Consider the following 17,620-nt stretch of genomic DNA (forward strand, 5'->3'; position numbering starts at 1 on the left):
ACATTGCCTTAAACCTCAAGTGCCAGGTGGATTTATGATGGTAGATGGTAGATCATTTTAATACATTTATATTTATTGAAATATGGTGATATCTGTACATATAGAGCCCCAAAGGCAGCCCTGTTGTTTTGTCCAATGAAATCATGCTAATGTCGTGTGTATATATATATATATATATATATATATATATATATACATACATACACACATTTATCATGTATCAATATATATATCAAAATGCTGCGGAGACATCAGAGCCAGCAGTAAATCCCCTTGCCTGAAAAAATATTAAAACTGAAAAACTTGACATATTAATAGCTTTTAGCCTGTCTCAAAATCTCCACAGTAGGAAGACTAACATGCTGCTTTGTGTCAAACCTCCCACTTCTCCTACACAAATGATTAGTCAGTGATTGACAACTGGTTCATGCAGCGAAAAATCCCCCTGCGGCCCAAAAAGGATTTTCTCCATAGACCACCATTGTAAAAGAGATGCCTGTAAAACTGTTGACAGAACCCCTCGAACTGCAAACAACATCAATTATGACTCTTTCTATTATGAACTTTTGATCCATGGAGGTTTTGTGTTTGTCAAACTTTCCTTGAGCCGAGAAAAGTGATTTAAATATCTGTGACGTCATCACAATGTAAAATCTATGGGCTGAGCGGGAGCTTGTGGGCAACACAGAAGCAAACCCGGAAGCTAGAAACTTTTTTTGGCGTATGCGCCAGGCGAGCAATTCCTATCGGACTGAATGGGCGCCGTTTTTAGTCCGGTATCCAGCTCTTATAATACATCCATGGCATTGACACACACTCGGAGTGCTTCCTCTGTGTACTAACGCTGGAACATGTTCATGTGAGCAACAGGTGGGTTAATTTTATTTGAATATGACTTTGTTCATTTAATATTGTTTCTTCTTTGGTACCCAGTTTCTTGCAATTGTAGCACATCGCTAGCTGCTAATGTTAGCACAGATTGCTAGCTGCTAAACATCAGCTATAGATTGAGGGAGCTGCAGTTTTTCTGGATAAAAAGCACTATAATGTTCTCATTTCCTTTCTTACTTTATGAACATAGTTTTTGTATTACTACATCAAGTTTACACACATGCTTTTGCACAGCTGATGCACGCAAGTGCACATGTTACACTCTAAGACCGTGTTTACACCTGGCGTCTCGGGTGATCCGATCACAAGTGGACAGCTCTAATTATGTCTGTTCACAACTGGGGTCCGTTTCACAAAGCAGGTTTAGTGAAAACTAAACCTGCTTTGTCTGTTAACCCTGAAATGAGGGAAACTCTGCGTTTCTTTTCAAATGGAAGTTTTTTGTACAATGTCGGAGATGCTGACCACTTGAGTAAGGCAACTGTATGCAGGGCGGTCAGAAAAGCGTGCCTCGCCCTGAAACCGCTTTTACCCATCTTTGTCGTTTTCCCTGGACATAAACCTGTCAGAGCCATCAAGGAGGAGTTCCACAGGATTGCAGGTGAATGATGTAGAGATCTGTTAAATTAATTTTAAATTATATTCTGTTAATGACACTGTGCTGCAACTTCAGACTGGGATTGGTAATTTTAATTTCTTTTAGGATTTCCCAGTGTGATTGGCTGCATAGATGGTGTACACATTCCGATCACGGCTCCCTCACAAATTAAGCTGATTATGTGAATAGGAAGTCCATTCACAGCATAAATGTGCAGGTACATGTAGATTGACTACTGTTTCAAAAAAGACTGCATCATAGTTCAACCAACATCTGTAATTCTCTGTACTGTCAGGATCATATGTGATGCTGCATACATCATTTCCAATGTGGAGGCCATGTGGCCTGGGTCTGTTCATGACTCGGGGATATATCGCAAGTCTAACCTGAGCAACAGACTGCAACGTGGTAAGCCTAAAGATTTGCACAATATAATTCACTTGTCTCCCTCCTTTAATACACTCTAATGTATCCACTATACATTACAGTTTGATGGCCTTCTGCCGGGTGACAGGGGTTACCCATGCCAACCTAGGCTGCTGACCCCTTACCCTGACCCTGGACCCAGGACGGCAGAGCAGTCAGAGACACCATATGCCATAATCACTTTAGAGTTTAAGTCACCATCATCACCACCATCACAGCAGTTATGACATAATACACGTTTCATTTGGTCTTCTTTATTTCCTACAAATACAAAAGCTAGTTTAGTTAACGTTCCAATAGTTAACATAATTCACATAATTCACCTGTGACCATGCACCCACCTCTAACTTGTGCTCCAGTATTTCAATTATTTCATCTGCCCTCCTAATCTTGCGGTCCAAGTATAGCATTTCTTTATCGGCTTTCTGTATTTTTTTCAGCAGGTATATTTTGTAAACTTCTTTTACTGGTAACTGGGAATACATAAGGAGGACATTAAATTATACAGTTGCACATGAATTCCACAGAATGGTGTTTACTGAACATCTATTTCACTGTGTCAATCTGTGCAGTGGAAGTTGAGGGACCCTACTGGTGCTGCCCAGCCATGCTCTGTTAAAAAGGATGAGAATGTGTTAATACTTCAGTGTAGGCTAAATGTCACTCTATATTCCACCAGAATGGTAAGAAATGTGAATGGGAAGAGAACTATCAGTAACATATCAAGATGTTACCCCTATACGCCTTTCTGGATCCCCCTCTGCAAAGGCAGCAGACATATTCATTCTAGATGAGTGGTATGTTTCAGTATACTTAAACTACCATTTGGCAAAATCTTTGGAGTATTGCCTACTTACAGTTACAAGGTCTGTTGTGGCGTGAGGGGGCTCCACCAGGCAGATAGCACCATCAGAATCTGTTGGGACAAAAGAAAAAAGGACATGAAAGGCAAATAAATGTGTATGAATAGGCTCAAAAAAAAAAAAAAAAAAAGGCCTAGGCATATTACATTTTATAAAGGCACTTGTGTCTTGGGGGGTGGGCTCAGAGGATGAGCTCTCTCCAGGGATTCCCTCAGCCACTGGCCTTCCTAAATTCTGGCTTAGGGCCAGCTCCTCTGCCCCCGTTAGAGGTGGCGGTGCTGGGCCACAGCCTGTTTTACAGGCATCTGCCTTCTTTCTGTTGGCTGAGAAGAAGTCTGTGTTAGTTTAAATAGGCTTAATTATTTAACAGGACATAGATGAGAAGACATTTATGTGTGTGAAAACAGCATTATGTTGGGGATAAAACAACTGCTCAGTCAAACAGCCACTTAATATTTACTTTACAATGTAAAACATGATCAAAATGAGGTACCCCCATGAGATTATGCCGAGGTCTCACCTGTTTGAACAATGTTTTTATATTTCATCCTAAGCTTCTGCCAAGTGCACTTCTCCCTGGCGGGATTGCACCTAAATGAAATAAATTAATAGGCGACCATTCAAGCAGTTTTCCCCTGTAATATTATTGTGATTGCAAAGGACTACATTTAAACTTACGCATTGACCCAGGTAGCAATGTTCTCCCACGCCGACTCCCTCTCTTTTGCAGCTGCAGCAGTGTTGCACTTCTTTTCGAAAACGTGTTCAAACTCGCTGTATGAGCGCATTAAGATTTCTAATTCTAGTGGGGTGAAAAACGCAGCCCTCCTCTTCCCTGTTGCCATGGCGACTCGTCGAATTTGGGTTCCATTGATGCTGGCTTTTTATAGTTGTGGTGCACGCGCTTGAGGTGAAATTACTCTGAGTTGATTAAACTGACTCAAATCAGCTGTTCTGAAACAGGAAACTCAGAGTTTCCTATCTCAGAGTAGATCAACTCAGAGTTCAGGATTAGACTCAGAGTTTGTTGAACCTGCTTTGTGAAACGGACCCCTGATGTTAACATGCGTCTCCACATGCATCTTGAGTGACCACTTGCGATTGGATCTCACTTCCCTGCTCTATATGCAACTAAACACCTACATCATTTCTGTTTGCAAAGACCAAATTCTTTTGATTTTAACCAGTGGGAGGACTGGGGGTCTGTGTATCCTCCGTCCAAAGCTGTGTTAAACTTGTTTGATAACAGGATAAACAAATATACAATCCCCTCACAAAAATCAGCCCGTTCTATTGATTTGCTCTAGCACTGCATCGGAATGTACATATATATATATATATATATATATACACACACACACATACCCGATGAAATCGGAGAGGTGGGGGGCAATTTTATATGCCAATAAAACAATTTGCTATCAAAAACAAAAGCCCCTGAATGGTGAAAAGGCTGCTTCTTTAAAGACATTTATACATATTGTTTCTAAACAAAGAAGTGCTCATTTTAGCCATGGAGTGGTTCAGAATGTGTCATTTTACTAACAAAGTGAAATTCTAATTTATAGTATTGTTCTATTGTGACAACAGATTTATGTTCTCATCAAAAACAGACAATATATCACAGGATTTACACGTGTTTCCTATGTATTTTACAGAAATATATGAAGTAGCACAAAGCTTATAATGTGATACAGGTTCAGATCACTGCTAAATACTAGTAAGATTGAACACTAAAAACATTCACAGATCTAAAAGTGTAGGTTCACATCAGAGAGTATTAACGCATTTATCAAATACATGACTTACACTCTCTTATCTATATACACAACATACAAGATATAGTCTACAAAGCTGACATGTTAACACTTGTTATTCTGGTTACTTTAAGCTTATTACTCAATATACAGCTGAAGAAAATGTCACAACAACCAGCCAAACCTCCTGCACACTCATTCACTAATCATACAACATCAACAAGTGACTGAACAGTCACTCAATTAAAAACTGGATCAATTCCAAATGAATGAGTGAGACCAGACAGCTCACTGTAACTTCAACAAGCAAACTACCCACAACACACTATATGATCTCTGCTGCATTTGTGTTAAAGAGATGAATTCACACAACAGCCACACAGAGAGACATTTAACCATCAGAGATGAAATTAACGATGAAAGAGACAGAGAGAGAGAAGCTGTTTCTGATTCACATTATCTGATGTCTTCTTTCTTTCATGGAGATGAAGTATCCATGTCATAACGTCCATTTATGGCTGTTGGTCATCTAGTTTGTTTGTTTGTGGATGCTGGTTAACAAGTCTATTATTAGCAACAATGACACAAGCTAACTCTCCTGGTTGTTTCTTCAGTTGGTTCTCTCTCCAGCCGCTCCCTGAAGGCGTCCTGCTGCTGCTGCTGCGCCGCACAGTCCAAATCCATTCTCCCATTAGTTTAACAACAGTCCTTAACAGTCCTTCAGGGCTGCTACATCAAGCTAACTGTTGCATTGGCTAATGGAAGCAGCTATCTACTGCTCCATAAAAGAAGTGAAACCTAATTTATCGTTATCTTACGGTCTTCTTCTCTTACCAGTCTGTCACACTCACCTATGTTACAGTGGTAGAGAACTGAAGATGAAATATAGAAACTATCACTGGACCGATGCAATGTCAATATTGCATTCTGGTTGTTGATTGGTTAGGGAGGGCGTCCTCCCTTGGAGCATCATTTTATGTGTCTTGGCCAATCATAGATTAGCATGAAAAAAAGTGAAGTTCATTAAATTGAGGTAAGAAATCCCATCCTGAGGACAGCAGGAGCTTGTCCTCCTCTGTCCCCCACACCCCCCCACTGCCTCCCACCACCACTTCACACAGACTGCCCTTTCTCCTCCCGCCCTGCAGGTGATGCTGTTGAAGCATTTTAATCAGAATTTCAATAATGGATTCTTACCAAAGAAGAGAAAAAATATTTTATAAATAATACTGAAATTTGATAGTGGTTTATTTCAACCAAATATTCTTCTTTAATATTTTGATCTCCCTCTTGCCTCTCAAAAAATAGAGGAGCAACCTCCTCTGCCTCTATGGACCAGCCTCCACTGATATATATATGTAACAAATACTAATGTTATATGCAGCGATCTCCCCGCAGCTGTGTCTCCCCATTGAGAGACGCTGTGCGCATTTACGCACAAGATACAGTCAGCGTAAGTTAATTGATTATTTAAATCTCCAACACGCCAACAGGATCGGTCAGGATCTAATGTTAATTTATGTTCTGTTTTCTTCTACACATCCAATAAGTCAGCTGTTACACACACAGTCCAGGTTTTCTACTGTTTGGAGTAAAGCAGTTGCCTGAGCACATTATGTTGAGCAGCAAAACTAAAAACTGTAGTTATCAACTTGACAGGACAGAGAAAACTATTCAGCAACATTTAGCTTTTGAAATATTTTTTTTAGACAGACAAGCAAAAAACAAGTTATTTTCTGGTTTTGGTTTAATTTCTACTCCCATTACTTATTTGAAGAGGAAAACGGGAAGTTGGATTATGTTTTTTTAATTCACATGAAAAACGGAAAAACAAAATAATGCCTATCTTTATCTTGTTATCAAACTAGTCAACACAGCTTTGGACTAGGAGGCAGCAATGCAATTCTTGTGCCTAGTCTGCAGGAAAGTAGAGGACATCAGTTGAGTAGGTGGTCCTTCAGTGTGGCCCAGGACACATTGCATTTACACTGCTAAATGAATATGGTCACATGTGGCCCAGACCACCTCCGAATGTGGTCTGAGTGATCGGATCTCTTGGGTGCGGTCACACCTGTATTTAGAGATGTCCACCTGTGATCGGATCACCTGAGACGCATGTTAATGCCAGGTGTAAACAGGGCCCAAAATTTAGACGATTTGTCTACAATCTTGCGTGAGGTGAAAGGCCTAATAAGCAGCCCTTTGTGTGTTATTTTTAGTTTGGGTCAGTTACCATGGTAACTGACTGTGAAGCTAACCTGCTCACTGGCAGGTTTTCTTCAACAAACCCTGAGTTTTTCTCTTTTTCCTTCCTCTTACAGAACCACTGCTTCATTTCCTCATTCATTCAGTCCATATCAAAGCACGTTAATTAGTGGAGGTTTACTGTCTGTCAGAATCTAAATCCTGGTTGGATATTAGTTTGTTACTCAGGACTTTCTAAAGTTACCACTTTTATGTGCATCAATTATTTCTTTGAACAGTGGTTTTTGCTCCCACATTCAAATATTACACAGCATGAATTCGGCCTCAGCTCAGAATCAAACCTCTGTATGTCCTTCTGTTATAACACTGTGACTCTCTGCACACAAGACAGCTGTCAGTTTGTTAGAGCACCTCCTGACCTGAAATGTTTATTGCATTGCTCAGTGTAACACTGAGATTACAATGATTACACTGAGATGTGTAATCTCAGTTTAAATTTAAACAATCTGTATGAAGCTTTAGACACTTGGGATCAATGAATAATTATCTCTATCTCTATCTGATGGAACATAAATGTTGGAGATTATATGTTAATATTTCTGAGTGAGCAGGATCACTGAATGCTGTTGAGCCAAGATCCAAATAGATGTCTGAACATTTAAAATCTACTGTATTTTAACCTCGACGCCTTTTCAAGTACAAATCATCAAACACATTATTACTGATCAGACTGTGAGCTACAGTCATGTCTCTATGTCTTTAAACTACATATATTTTAAATCTTTAACTATATTTTTCATCTTCAGTTGCTGCTTGCTGTGTTTTGTCCCCATCAGATTAAAGCTGAACAAATATATTTAAAATGTAATGTAGCTGCAGCCTGATACACAGTCTGATTCCACTTTATCATCATTAAGGAAATGTAAGTCTAGTAAATGATGAATTAATCAACTACACTGAATAAAACTTTATTGTGTTAACTCACTGACACTTTTCCCGCTCTGACTCAGGCTCTTTTTTTTAAGGCTCTGCCTTTTATTTACCTGTTGCCGTGGTGAATCTTAGTATCGGAGCTCCATTGATGATGGCTGTTTTCATTTATCACCTATGCACTTAACCTAGCCTGGCATAAACCCTGAATTTGGAGTTGATTAAACCTGTGGCGGCTTATCCCAGCTTTTTGATTCCAGAACAACTGATCTAAGTTCAATCAATCCTGCATCTGTTCACTCTGGGTTAAGCTGTAAGTGGTAAATAAAAAAAGCCATCATCAATGGAGCTCCAATACTATGATTCATCATGTCAACAGGTAGGCTAATTAAAAAGCAGAGCCTCCATTTAAATCCAGTGGATGTAGAGATATTAATCCATGTGTATGTGGACGGTTACAGTTATCTTTAAAAAAAGAGCCTGAGTCAGAGTGGGGGAAAGAAACGACTGTGCATGACTGTGCATTTAGATAGTCCTGGAGTAACAAACTAATATCCAATCAGGACTTTGATTCTGACAGTAAACCTAATTAATATTCTTCAATACAAGTTTTGATATGGACTGAATGAATAAGGAAATGAAACAGCGTGCCTGGCTCTGTAAGAGGGAGGAGACAGAGAGAAACTCTGGATTTTTTGAAGAAAACCTGCCAGTGAGGAGGTAAAGTTCACAGTCACCATGGTAACTGACCCAGAGTTTAAATTACCTCTCTTTCTGGAACTTGAAAAACAGAATTTCTCTCATCTCAGGGTTAACAAGCTCAGTTTTCACTAAACCCACTTTCTGGAATAACCCTCCAGCAGGTCAGTCAGTCCACCCCATAGATATATTTAGTGTTTTATATCTATGATCTGCGCCATCTTGGATATACCTGGGGTTCTGGTGACTACTCCACAAAGATCATAAACCACTGAATATAAAAACGACTCACTGAAATCATTTGATAAGTTATCAATGAGTTTGTTTTCTCATGTTGAATACCTGTGTAATGATTTAAAAGTTATTTTCACAGAGAGATGTTCAAAAGGCAGAGAGGGATACGGCCTGCTGATGATGCAACATCACACATTCTGTCTTTGATGGACAAGCCGGGGTTTATGGAAAGATTTAATGACAGTAACAAAGGTACGGGGCAGCAGGTCCTTTGGGGGGCAGCATATTACACAAGTGCAAAATTGTGCAAATACACAAATATTTAGCCTACTTGTCAGAATCAGAGATCTGTTGGCAAAAAAACAACTCTACATAAGCCTGGCTTCAATCATGAATGTTGCAGTAAACGTAAGAGAAATAAACTAAAGTGCTCTACATTTCTTTCAATGGCATATTGCCTGTGTTATATCCTGTCTATATGAATTATAAATGTCTATATTTGTAGTTGGAAAATGATAAAAGGCTGTATTGGCATTTCCAGAAGGGCTATGAAAGTGTCCACGTTGTGTTACTACACTGCAGTGTTTCCACTGGTAACATTTTGCAGTGGTGGGCTGCCACGCCAAAATCTTTGCCACCATTGCAACACTGCAGAAACACGAGATAACTGCTAAAGTATGATAAGGCTGTCTGACGTTAGTGGTTTGATTTATTGTTGATAGGGATGCTTGTTTTGATTTTTTTTTTTTCCTGACCAATAGCTGACGCTCGCTAACTGACAAGATTAAAATGTAGTATTTAGAATGAATGAGTGTCTGTGACACATTTAAAAAATATATCAATACAACAAACGTTTACTGTATAACAGACGGAATAAAAGAGACCAATAGGCCTACATGAAAAATATTTAACATAAATAAATGTTTAAGTAAATAGCAAATAGTAGCCAGACTTCCTAATGATCAGAAACAGATTAACAAACGAAAACACACATTGAATCCTCCGGTGAAGAGAGCGTTGAAACGAAAACCACCTCCGCCTCCTCCTCCGCTCCTGGCTTATTAATGATTGAAAACAGCCAACAGGTTAACAAAACTGAAACTTGCAGTCACAATTTTCAGACCTCAACCTCTAAGTTTGTGTGACGCTCAAAACAATTTATCCACTGTTTTACAGCCACAACAGTAGGTTACGGCCAGAGGTGTACTGGCCATCAGGCATACTGGGACGAATTCCATGTTTTTGGGCCAGTGGACTGTCAAAACACAGGATGATTATCAGCTAACTGTACTCAGTTTCTAATGGCAGTATGCTGTAAATGGTCAGCAGCTGAAAGCGCTGTGTCCAGTTAATGGTTGAATGTGGTTTCTGTATAAACTGTGTAGCTGTTTTAATGTTAAATAACTAGTTTTCCCTGCAAATTTAAGGCATTTTTCGAGTACAGGACAGCACCTTTGAAATGTGATTGTCTTAGCTGATATGATTTGAGAAACATTAACCCCCAAAAACTTAATTTGTAAAAAAAAAACAAAAAAAAAAAAAGAGGAAAAAGTTGTTATATGAAAATGAGTAAATAACAGGAACAATCAGCGTGTAGTGTCTGTTTGCAAAATCTTACTCGGTAACTAAACTCAGTGACTTTGAGAGGGTGTCAGACTTAAGTCTTTTAAAAGTCTTTTCAAAATCTTCTAGTGTATAAATCCAATGCCTTCGTGACTCGGCTGGGAACCCCCGCCCCCACCCCACCCCAGTACACACTGCCCCCACGGTAAATCTCTTGTTCCACAGAAAACACTGCACTGAATCTTTAGCTCCAACATATGTTGGTTTTAAAGGCAGTAGGCTATAACATCATTTTGTTATGATTATACCACATTTAATTTACAAGCGGTGGATCATGCTGTATGTGACAGGTTAAGACAACTCAATGTTTCTTCTAATTAAAATGTATATTTAATTATATGTCCTCATAGGAAGAGAAGTGTTCGCTACCCAGCCCGTCGAACTAGGTTCTTTTGTCTTGGAGTACAGGGTGAACTCAAATCACTGGAAGAATGCCGGTCCAGACACTACTCAGAGAGAGAGAGTACATTTCTGTTTGAATTTGAATGGCGGGAACGTCACTGGTGGTGAGCATGTAAAGATACATGTTTCGTAGAGATCAGAGAAATTCTAATTAAGACCTTTTGAATAGTTGATGAATGAGTGAAAGCAGGAACAACTGCAAAAGTTAATTCAGTGAATCAGATTTGGTTTGTAACTTTAGCCATCACTGAAAAGTCTTGACATTTTAGGCTAATGGAAAGAGTTTTATCTTTATCAGGATGTTCTCCTATCACACATCATACAGATAGAGTTGATGTGCTATGTATTTTAAATGACTCTTACAGTAAAACTGTTAAGATGTATACACTTTATGAAATTACATATTTAAGTAGTACAGTTTAAGTTGAATGCGTAGTTTTCTTATACTTTTCAGTATTGATGCATCCAAAGAAGATGGATCCCTTGGAAGATTAGTGAATGACAACCACAAATCTCCAAACTGCATCATGAAAAAAGTCACTACATTTGTGCCTGTTTGCTGTGAAGAAAATAGAAATAGGAGTTGAAATCGATTACAACTATGGTGATTCAAAATGGCCATGGTGTAAAAAGGGGAGTTGTAGGGCTGTGCGATATGACCAAGATCTCATATCCCAAAGATGATATGTGTCCTGATAAATTTTCTGTAAATCCAATGAATAAATAGTTTCTGGTCCATGCCCCCCCCCACCCCCACCTCCCAGTCTGTCCATCCTTTGCGTGGATTAAATTAAATTACTCTTCTTGACTTTTTACTCGTGAAGCTTTTATTGCACTTACAATAACGTAAAGAGTGTTGTTGTCATCAACTCAAGTACTTCACTTGGTTCACCATCTCTCCAATTCTGTGCTGCACACACGGAGGACTTGGCCCCGCGTGCAGTGAACCACGGAGAGCCGAGGAGACTAGCACAACCATAAGTAACAGCAAGACGCAGAGACTATCAACTGAGCTGAAATGAAACGTGTGCACATAAATTAGGTAAATAACATAAATAAAGTCTCTACTGCATTTTGCTGTCATTTATAGTCGCCTCTTTCTCAGTGCAGGCGGAGCTGAGCCCTTCATGTGTGTAGCACAGTGGTGGAGAGTTGATGACGACTACACTCATTATGTTACTGTAAGTGCAATGAAAGATTTGCAAGTAAAAAGCCAAAAAGAGTAATTTATCAATGTAATCCACACAAAAGATGGACAGACTCCAAATGATGAAAAATATCACCGTAAAGAGAGTGATTTACGACATTTTTCCTTGTCATGTGATATATATCATCATAATGCAGAGCCCTACTGAGTTGGTTAGATTAGGGATACAAGTTTTTTTGAGAATTTAAAGTGTGTAAAAATGTGCCGATTAGTACAGTTACTTTTGTATTTCTCCAGTATTTATATTAATTTGATTATCTGTGTATCTGTGGATTTCATTTTATCTCAGAGATATATGATCTGATCAATATAAGTTCTTGTTTTTTATCTGAATTACAGTTGAAAAGCAAGCAGGCTCCTGCTGTGGCAGTAGAGACCGAGACGTTCCCTATAGATCATAGTTCCCATGAGGATTCAAAGAGAGATGATTCTAGCACACAGGTAATGGAGTAATGTAGACACTGTTGTCACTAACTATTTATGTTGACCTGTTCACCATGTAGTTCTATTACCAAGATATGAAGTTGTTTACATTGCTCTTCTGATACAGCTTTTCAGTCAGGATTACTCATTAGGTGATGTGGTAGGAGCCAGTTAACATCACACACTCATGTTTCGAGTCTTGCCTCATGGGGCCTTTCTGTATGGATTTCACTCTAAGTGATATCATTAAGGCAACACCTGTCAGTATCTAAATTTAATTGTTACAGGTATACCTTTACACTTCCCCAGCTGTTGCATGTTTAAAAAGGGTATTTTGAACATGATCCATTGCAGCCCATTATATGTTAAAGTTGTTGAGACATCTAGAAAAGAACGTGCCATGCATTTCACTTGAAGTTATATGCTAATTCAGAAACAGTTTTCACATGAGCTAACTTTTATAACTAGCTAATACCTCCACATACATGATTACTATCAGCGTACTGATTATTTTGTGTTTAATTATATCTAGGTGTTTACTGTCCGAGGGTCTTCCCTGGTGGATTATTCCGAAAGTTATGAAACCAATGAGGACTGTACTAAAGACCAACCTCTGACTCCACACTGTGATGAAGTTGGAAGAAAAAAGAGGAGGACAGAAAACATTCTGGTATGCCTCAGATACTTTGAACGCCAGTAACATGTTGATAGGCAACTGATTCAAAAATCCTTCCTCTGTGATTGATTTTTATAGAATGTAAACAAAAATGGATAACCATTCCTTGATATGATTCCCTTTTTGCAGATGAATAGAGCATCAGATTTTTCTGATCCTCTGCACAATTCACATGCAAGTATAGTGGACCAAACCGATGATGAGGATTCTGTAAAAGACCATTCCAGTGTGCAATCAGATGATGAAGTAGTTCCAAGGCTGAGAAGGACAAAAAGCATTCTGGTATGCTTAAGACACTCTTAATACCAATATCTAGTTGATGGGCAATTTCACTCCAAATCTTTCCCCTGTAATTGGTTTTAATAGACTGTGAACAAAAATGGATAATCATAACCTCGACAGTTTTCTGATGCTCTCTGCGATTCAAGTGATGACAGCACAAAGGGCCCTTCCACTTCTATGTCTGAAATGGCTTCACAAAGGCTGAGGAGAAGCTGTAGCCATCCTGTAAGCCTCTTTTTACCTCCTTCATGTCATCACTTAAAGGATAGCACCAGCCAAACTCAACACCATGTTCACTAACTAGAGTGCCAGACATGCATATAGACGATGCATTAAGGCTGAAATTTTCATACCATCAATATTGTACCGCTATAGGTACATTTGCACTATTCAAACGTTATTTGCACTTTTAAAGAAAAAAATACTTTTACAAAATTTCCATTTGTTTATCCTGGGGTTAGATTATGAATCCTACGAGTGTAGGCATTTGCATTTTCACTGGAATTTTGATTTGTGAATAAAATTCTTATTCTAATTTTTTAGTCAACTTGATTGGTATAGTTTAGTATTTGATGATGATCAGGAAGTGTTACTTTTTTTTTCAATGTTTGTGTTTGTCTGGTGCTCTTGTTAGTGAGTCTGGTATTGATTTTTGGAGGTAGGACTTTGAACATAACACTGAAGTTTTGCAGAGCGAGAGGCAAACTCATCCCATGGAAGTGGAACCGAAGAAAAAAACGGATGGACAAGAATTTATGCATTGTTTTTACTGCTATGGATTGTTCACAAAAAGAGTTATGTGGCGACATTTTCAGGTCTGCAAATTCAAGCCTCAGAGTAATACATCTAAAGCAGGTGAAAAAAAAAAGAGTCCAAGCATTGTGTGCTTTTGCTGAACCTGCTCCAGTTGGATTAGCGAAGCATACTGGAAGTTCTTAAGTGTTATGAATCAAGACAAGGTTACAGTTGCTATTAAGGAAAACCGCTGCATTCTAGAGTTTGGTTGAATGAGAAGCTAATCAGCCAACACCAATGCAGGGCTCCACTGTGTGAGTATTTCATTCACATTTGCCCCTAAAAATAGATATGTGCCAACTGGAAAAATAATTTACTCACACACTGTGCGAGTACAAATTACAACCATAAGACTATATGAAACGCTAGAGGACTTTTAAGTTGAAACAACGGATAGAGGAGGTGGAGACGCTTGGCCGACAAGGCAGTAACCACAGTAACTCAGTCAGTCAGGGACAGACTTGTGCTCGTGCTGAAGAAGTATTTGGTACAATAATTAACATCATCACTAAAGATGAAGCCCCTTAATTTTTATTTTGGGCGAAAAAGAGAAGAGGTGAAAGAGGAATCCGGCGAAGTTGATTTGCAAGGTTCAACTGAGGTGGCTCACGCTAGCACAGCGGCTAATGCTAGTGATGCTAACAACGCTAACGACGACCAAACTATAAAAGCAGCTGGACGACCGATATCCTTTGCGTGTAGTAGGCATGGGCCTACTTTTGTAAGCTCATTGTCCTGCTAAAAATGATGAATGATGTATCTTGAAGAATAAGACAACATAAATTTTGATTTACACACACACACACACAGAGCTTAAATATGTATGTAATGAATTGTTTTCTTTAATAAACTGTTACTTGGATATTTTTCAGTGTGCTCTTAAATTTCTTTGTGTGCTCCTAAATTTTTTCATTTAGGAAAAAAGTAAGCATTGAGCACTGCAATACATTCGAAAAAAACTGAGAGAGCTTGGCAGACTGGTACTGGAAGCAACAAGAGTTAAACCTGTGAAGACTATCAAAGAACTCATAAAACCTGAAAAGTACAGTCATGTTGTCACTGCTGCAAGATGCCTAGCTGGATTCAGTGATGAAACTGGCAAATATCAACATCCATCTCTTGCTCGTAAAGTGGGACACAGTTTGCATTCTTTGGCCATGTTCATTAAGTCCGAAGGATTGAAGATTAAAGATGCCAGCTGCCCAAGATGCTGAGGAATTTACAGAGCTATATCAAGAAAGTTGGAAATTTGACATTGCAAGCCAAGCGCTAACTCAACTTGACCAGACCAAATGGAATTCTCCTCAACTCCTTCCATTCACGCACGATGTCCAAAATCTTCACTGCTATTTGTCTGAGGAACAGCAGCAACACTTGAATGTCCTGAAAGAAAAGCCTTTGCCCTTAAGTGGAAAAGCCTTGCTAAAGTGAACCTGATGCAAGTAATTCTCTTTAACCGCGGGAGAGCAGGAGAGGTATCCAGAACGGATCTTGTTTGCGTACTTATCAAAGGACACGTCAGAAATGCATGAAGATGTCAACTCGGCCCTTACAGCACTTGAGCAGATGCTTTGCAAACATTTTGTATGGATAGCCATAGTAGGAAAGAGAGGAAGGAAAGTTACTGTTCTCCTCACCCCTCTCATGAGGGAATCGCTTGATACTCTGACTGAGAAGTGAGAAGAATGTGGGTTGCTGAATGAAAATGGATACTTGTTTGCATTGCCGCATTCTGTCCATTACCTCAGGGGTTCCAACTGCATAAAGCAGTTTGTGAATGAATGTCATGACATCAAAAATCCCAAAGTGCTAACCTCAACGAAACTCAGGAAACACATCGCTACCCTCTCAACCGTTCTGAATCTCAAGACTACAGAACTTGACCAGTTGGCAGATTTCTTTGGGCATAACATCAGCGACCACAAAAAGCAGTACCGCCTTCTAGAGGGCACCCTCCAGCTAGCTAAAATAAGCAAAGTTCTCCTGGCGTTGGGACAGGGATGGCTAGGAGAATACAAAGGGAAGAGCCTGGATGAAATATGTAAGGGGTATTAAGTCTTATTATATTGGTGCAATATATGACATGTCAGCAAACAACTATTTGTCATATAAAGATATAGGAGAGTAAAGGCCTTTACACACCGGGGGCAGTTTTTTTGTGCAATGTTTTTTTAAACTTGTTTTTGATGTGTACTTTCATACAGAATGTGAATATTACAAGGTGAAAAAAGTATAATTTTGAGTTTTCACCCGGTGAATAAAGCATCAACCAATCACGAAGCGTAATTTACACAGACAGCTGTTTCTTGTGAAGGCCCACATGGGGTGTTGAATATCCCGCTGTATGTGTTTTGAACATATTTACTGTATCTACATTGATTCATCACCTCCCAGTCTGTCTGTGAGCTTGCCTGTTTCACTGCAGGCAGGCAGGTATGCTCACTCGCTATAGTGGGAATCAATACATTGATTCATGTATCATATGCATCATCATCATGTATTTATACATATACACTGTGGATTTCTTCCCGTGGAGCCGACATGCAAACTATTTTGTTTCAGTAACTTTCTGCTGTGAGTCAGCCTGGTGAAGGCAGTTTGTCCGGCCGCTGTGCTCTCAGCTCCCCAGAACACAGGTCAGAGATCATCATCTTCATCACTGAATGATGTCAACATCATCTTGTCCTTGTCCTCCTTCTCGTCACTCGACAAAAGAAGAGGAGAGCATTATATCCATTCAATCCACTCTGACTCCGACCTGCGTTCAGTGACTCTGTCCACAGAAGCAGCTGTCTGTCAGCTGCAGCTCCTGGTGAGCTTAGAGCACAGCGACCAGACAAACTGTCTTCACCGGGCTGACTGACAGCAGAATGAGCTGTCACAAATTCTCTCACAAATTTGTGTTTCTGTCGCAAATTCATATCGCTGCCAGTGTGAATAGTTTTGATGTGAACTATTCACAGGTGAGCATCTCACATTTTCGTGTTGTTTATTTGTCACACCCCCAGTGTGTAAAAGGCCTTAATGGCGACCAGAGCAGAGAATTACATCACACTCCCTCTATGTTATCTGAGCCTCTCTGTTCTCTGTTTTGATAGCTGGTCTGGTTGCGCGTTCATGTGAGTTCATGTGAGTTCACGTGTTCAAATTTTAAGCCTTTTAAATTTAACTTAACCATATGGACACACAAAAAAATTAGCATCACATCATTGACCCATTTGACCTTAATTAAAATACAGATGAAGACGGCAAGTTGTGTAGTGGTAATAGTTTTACCAATTGGTTGAGAGGATAATTCTGCTATTTTTCAAGCCAGCCTCTATTTTGTATTCAATGTCAATCAGTATAGATGAGAATTCTGTTAACTCGAGTGTCCTCATCAGGTTTTCAACAATGGAAAACTGTCAGGTACTCCCTGTCAACTGAAATAAATGTCAATCCACTGTTCAAAAATTAAAGGGGAAAAACGGGTAGTTACATATTGTTTCCATAATTCTACAATAAAGGGGTAGACAGACAGCGCAGGTTTAAATCCAACCCCTCCATGCAGAACCAGACCAGCACTCACAACGGTAGTACATCACCTGGAGACAATCTCGCACACTTCTC

At 39.4% G+C, this 17,620-nt stretch overlaps 1 protein-coding gene and 2 long non-coding RNA genes across 4 annotated transcripts; 2 read left to right on the forward strand and 1 right to left on the reverse strand.

Annotated features, from left to right (window-relative positions):
- Positions 1 to 1,281: 1,281 nt before the first annotated feature.
- LOC121905126 lies at positions 1,282 to 3,052 on the reverse strand. 2 transcript variants are annotated; one of them, XR_006098357.1, is made up of 3 exons: positions 2,925 to 3,052; positions 2,773 to 2,831; positions 1,282 to 2,527 (listed from the first exon to the last, which is right to left on the reverse strand). It is a non-coding gene; the product is annotated as an uncharacterized LOC121905126 (long non-coding RNA). The 2 variants fall into 2 exon arrangements; XR_006098358.1 differs by having other exon boundaries at positions 1,282 to 2,176; positions 2,257 to 2,831.
- A 5,230-nt stretch (positions 3,053 to 8,282) lies between these two features.
- On the forward strand, positions 8,283 to 11,361 carry LOC121905127. The gene is made up of 3 exons (XR_006098359.1): positions 8,283 to 8,855; positions 10,577 to 10,732; positions 11,083 to 11,361. It is a non-coding gene; the product is annotated as an uncharacterized LOC121905127 (long non-coding RNA).
- Positions 11,362 to 11,485: 124 nt separating this feature from the next.
- On the forward strand, positions 11,486 to 14,845 carry LOC121905123. Its single transcript, XM_042423125.1, has 5 exons — positions 11,486 to 11,809; positions 12,175 to 12,276; positions 12,791 to 12,928; positions 13,064 to 13,216; positions 13,337 to 14,845. Exons 1-5 carry the CDS (start codon positions 11,756 to 11,758, stop codon positions 13,514 to 13,516), a joined length of 627 nt encoding a protein of 208 aa, XP_042279059.1. The 5' UTR covers positions 11,486 to 11,755; the 3' UTR covers positions 13,517 to 14,845.
- The last annotated feature ends 2,775 nt before the right edge of the window (positions 14,846 to 17,620 follow it).

The sequence above is a fragment of the Thunnus maccoyii genome, chromosome 10 (assembly GCF_910596095.1).
Source record: "Thunnus maccoyii chromosome 10, fThuMac1.1, whole genome shotgun sequence".
Taxonomy (NCBI): domain Eukaryota; kingdom Metazoa; phylum Chordata; class Actinopteri; order Scombriformes; family Scombridae; genus Thunnus; species Thunnus maccoyii.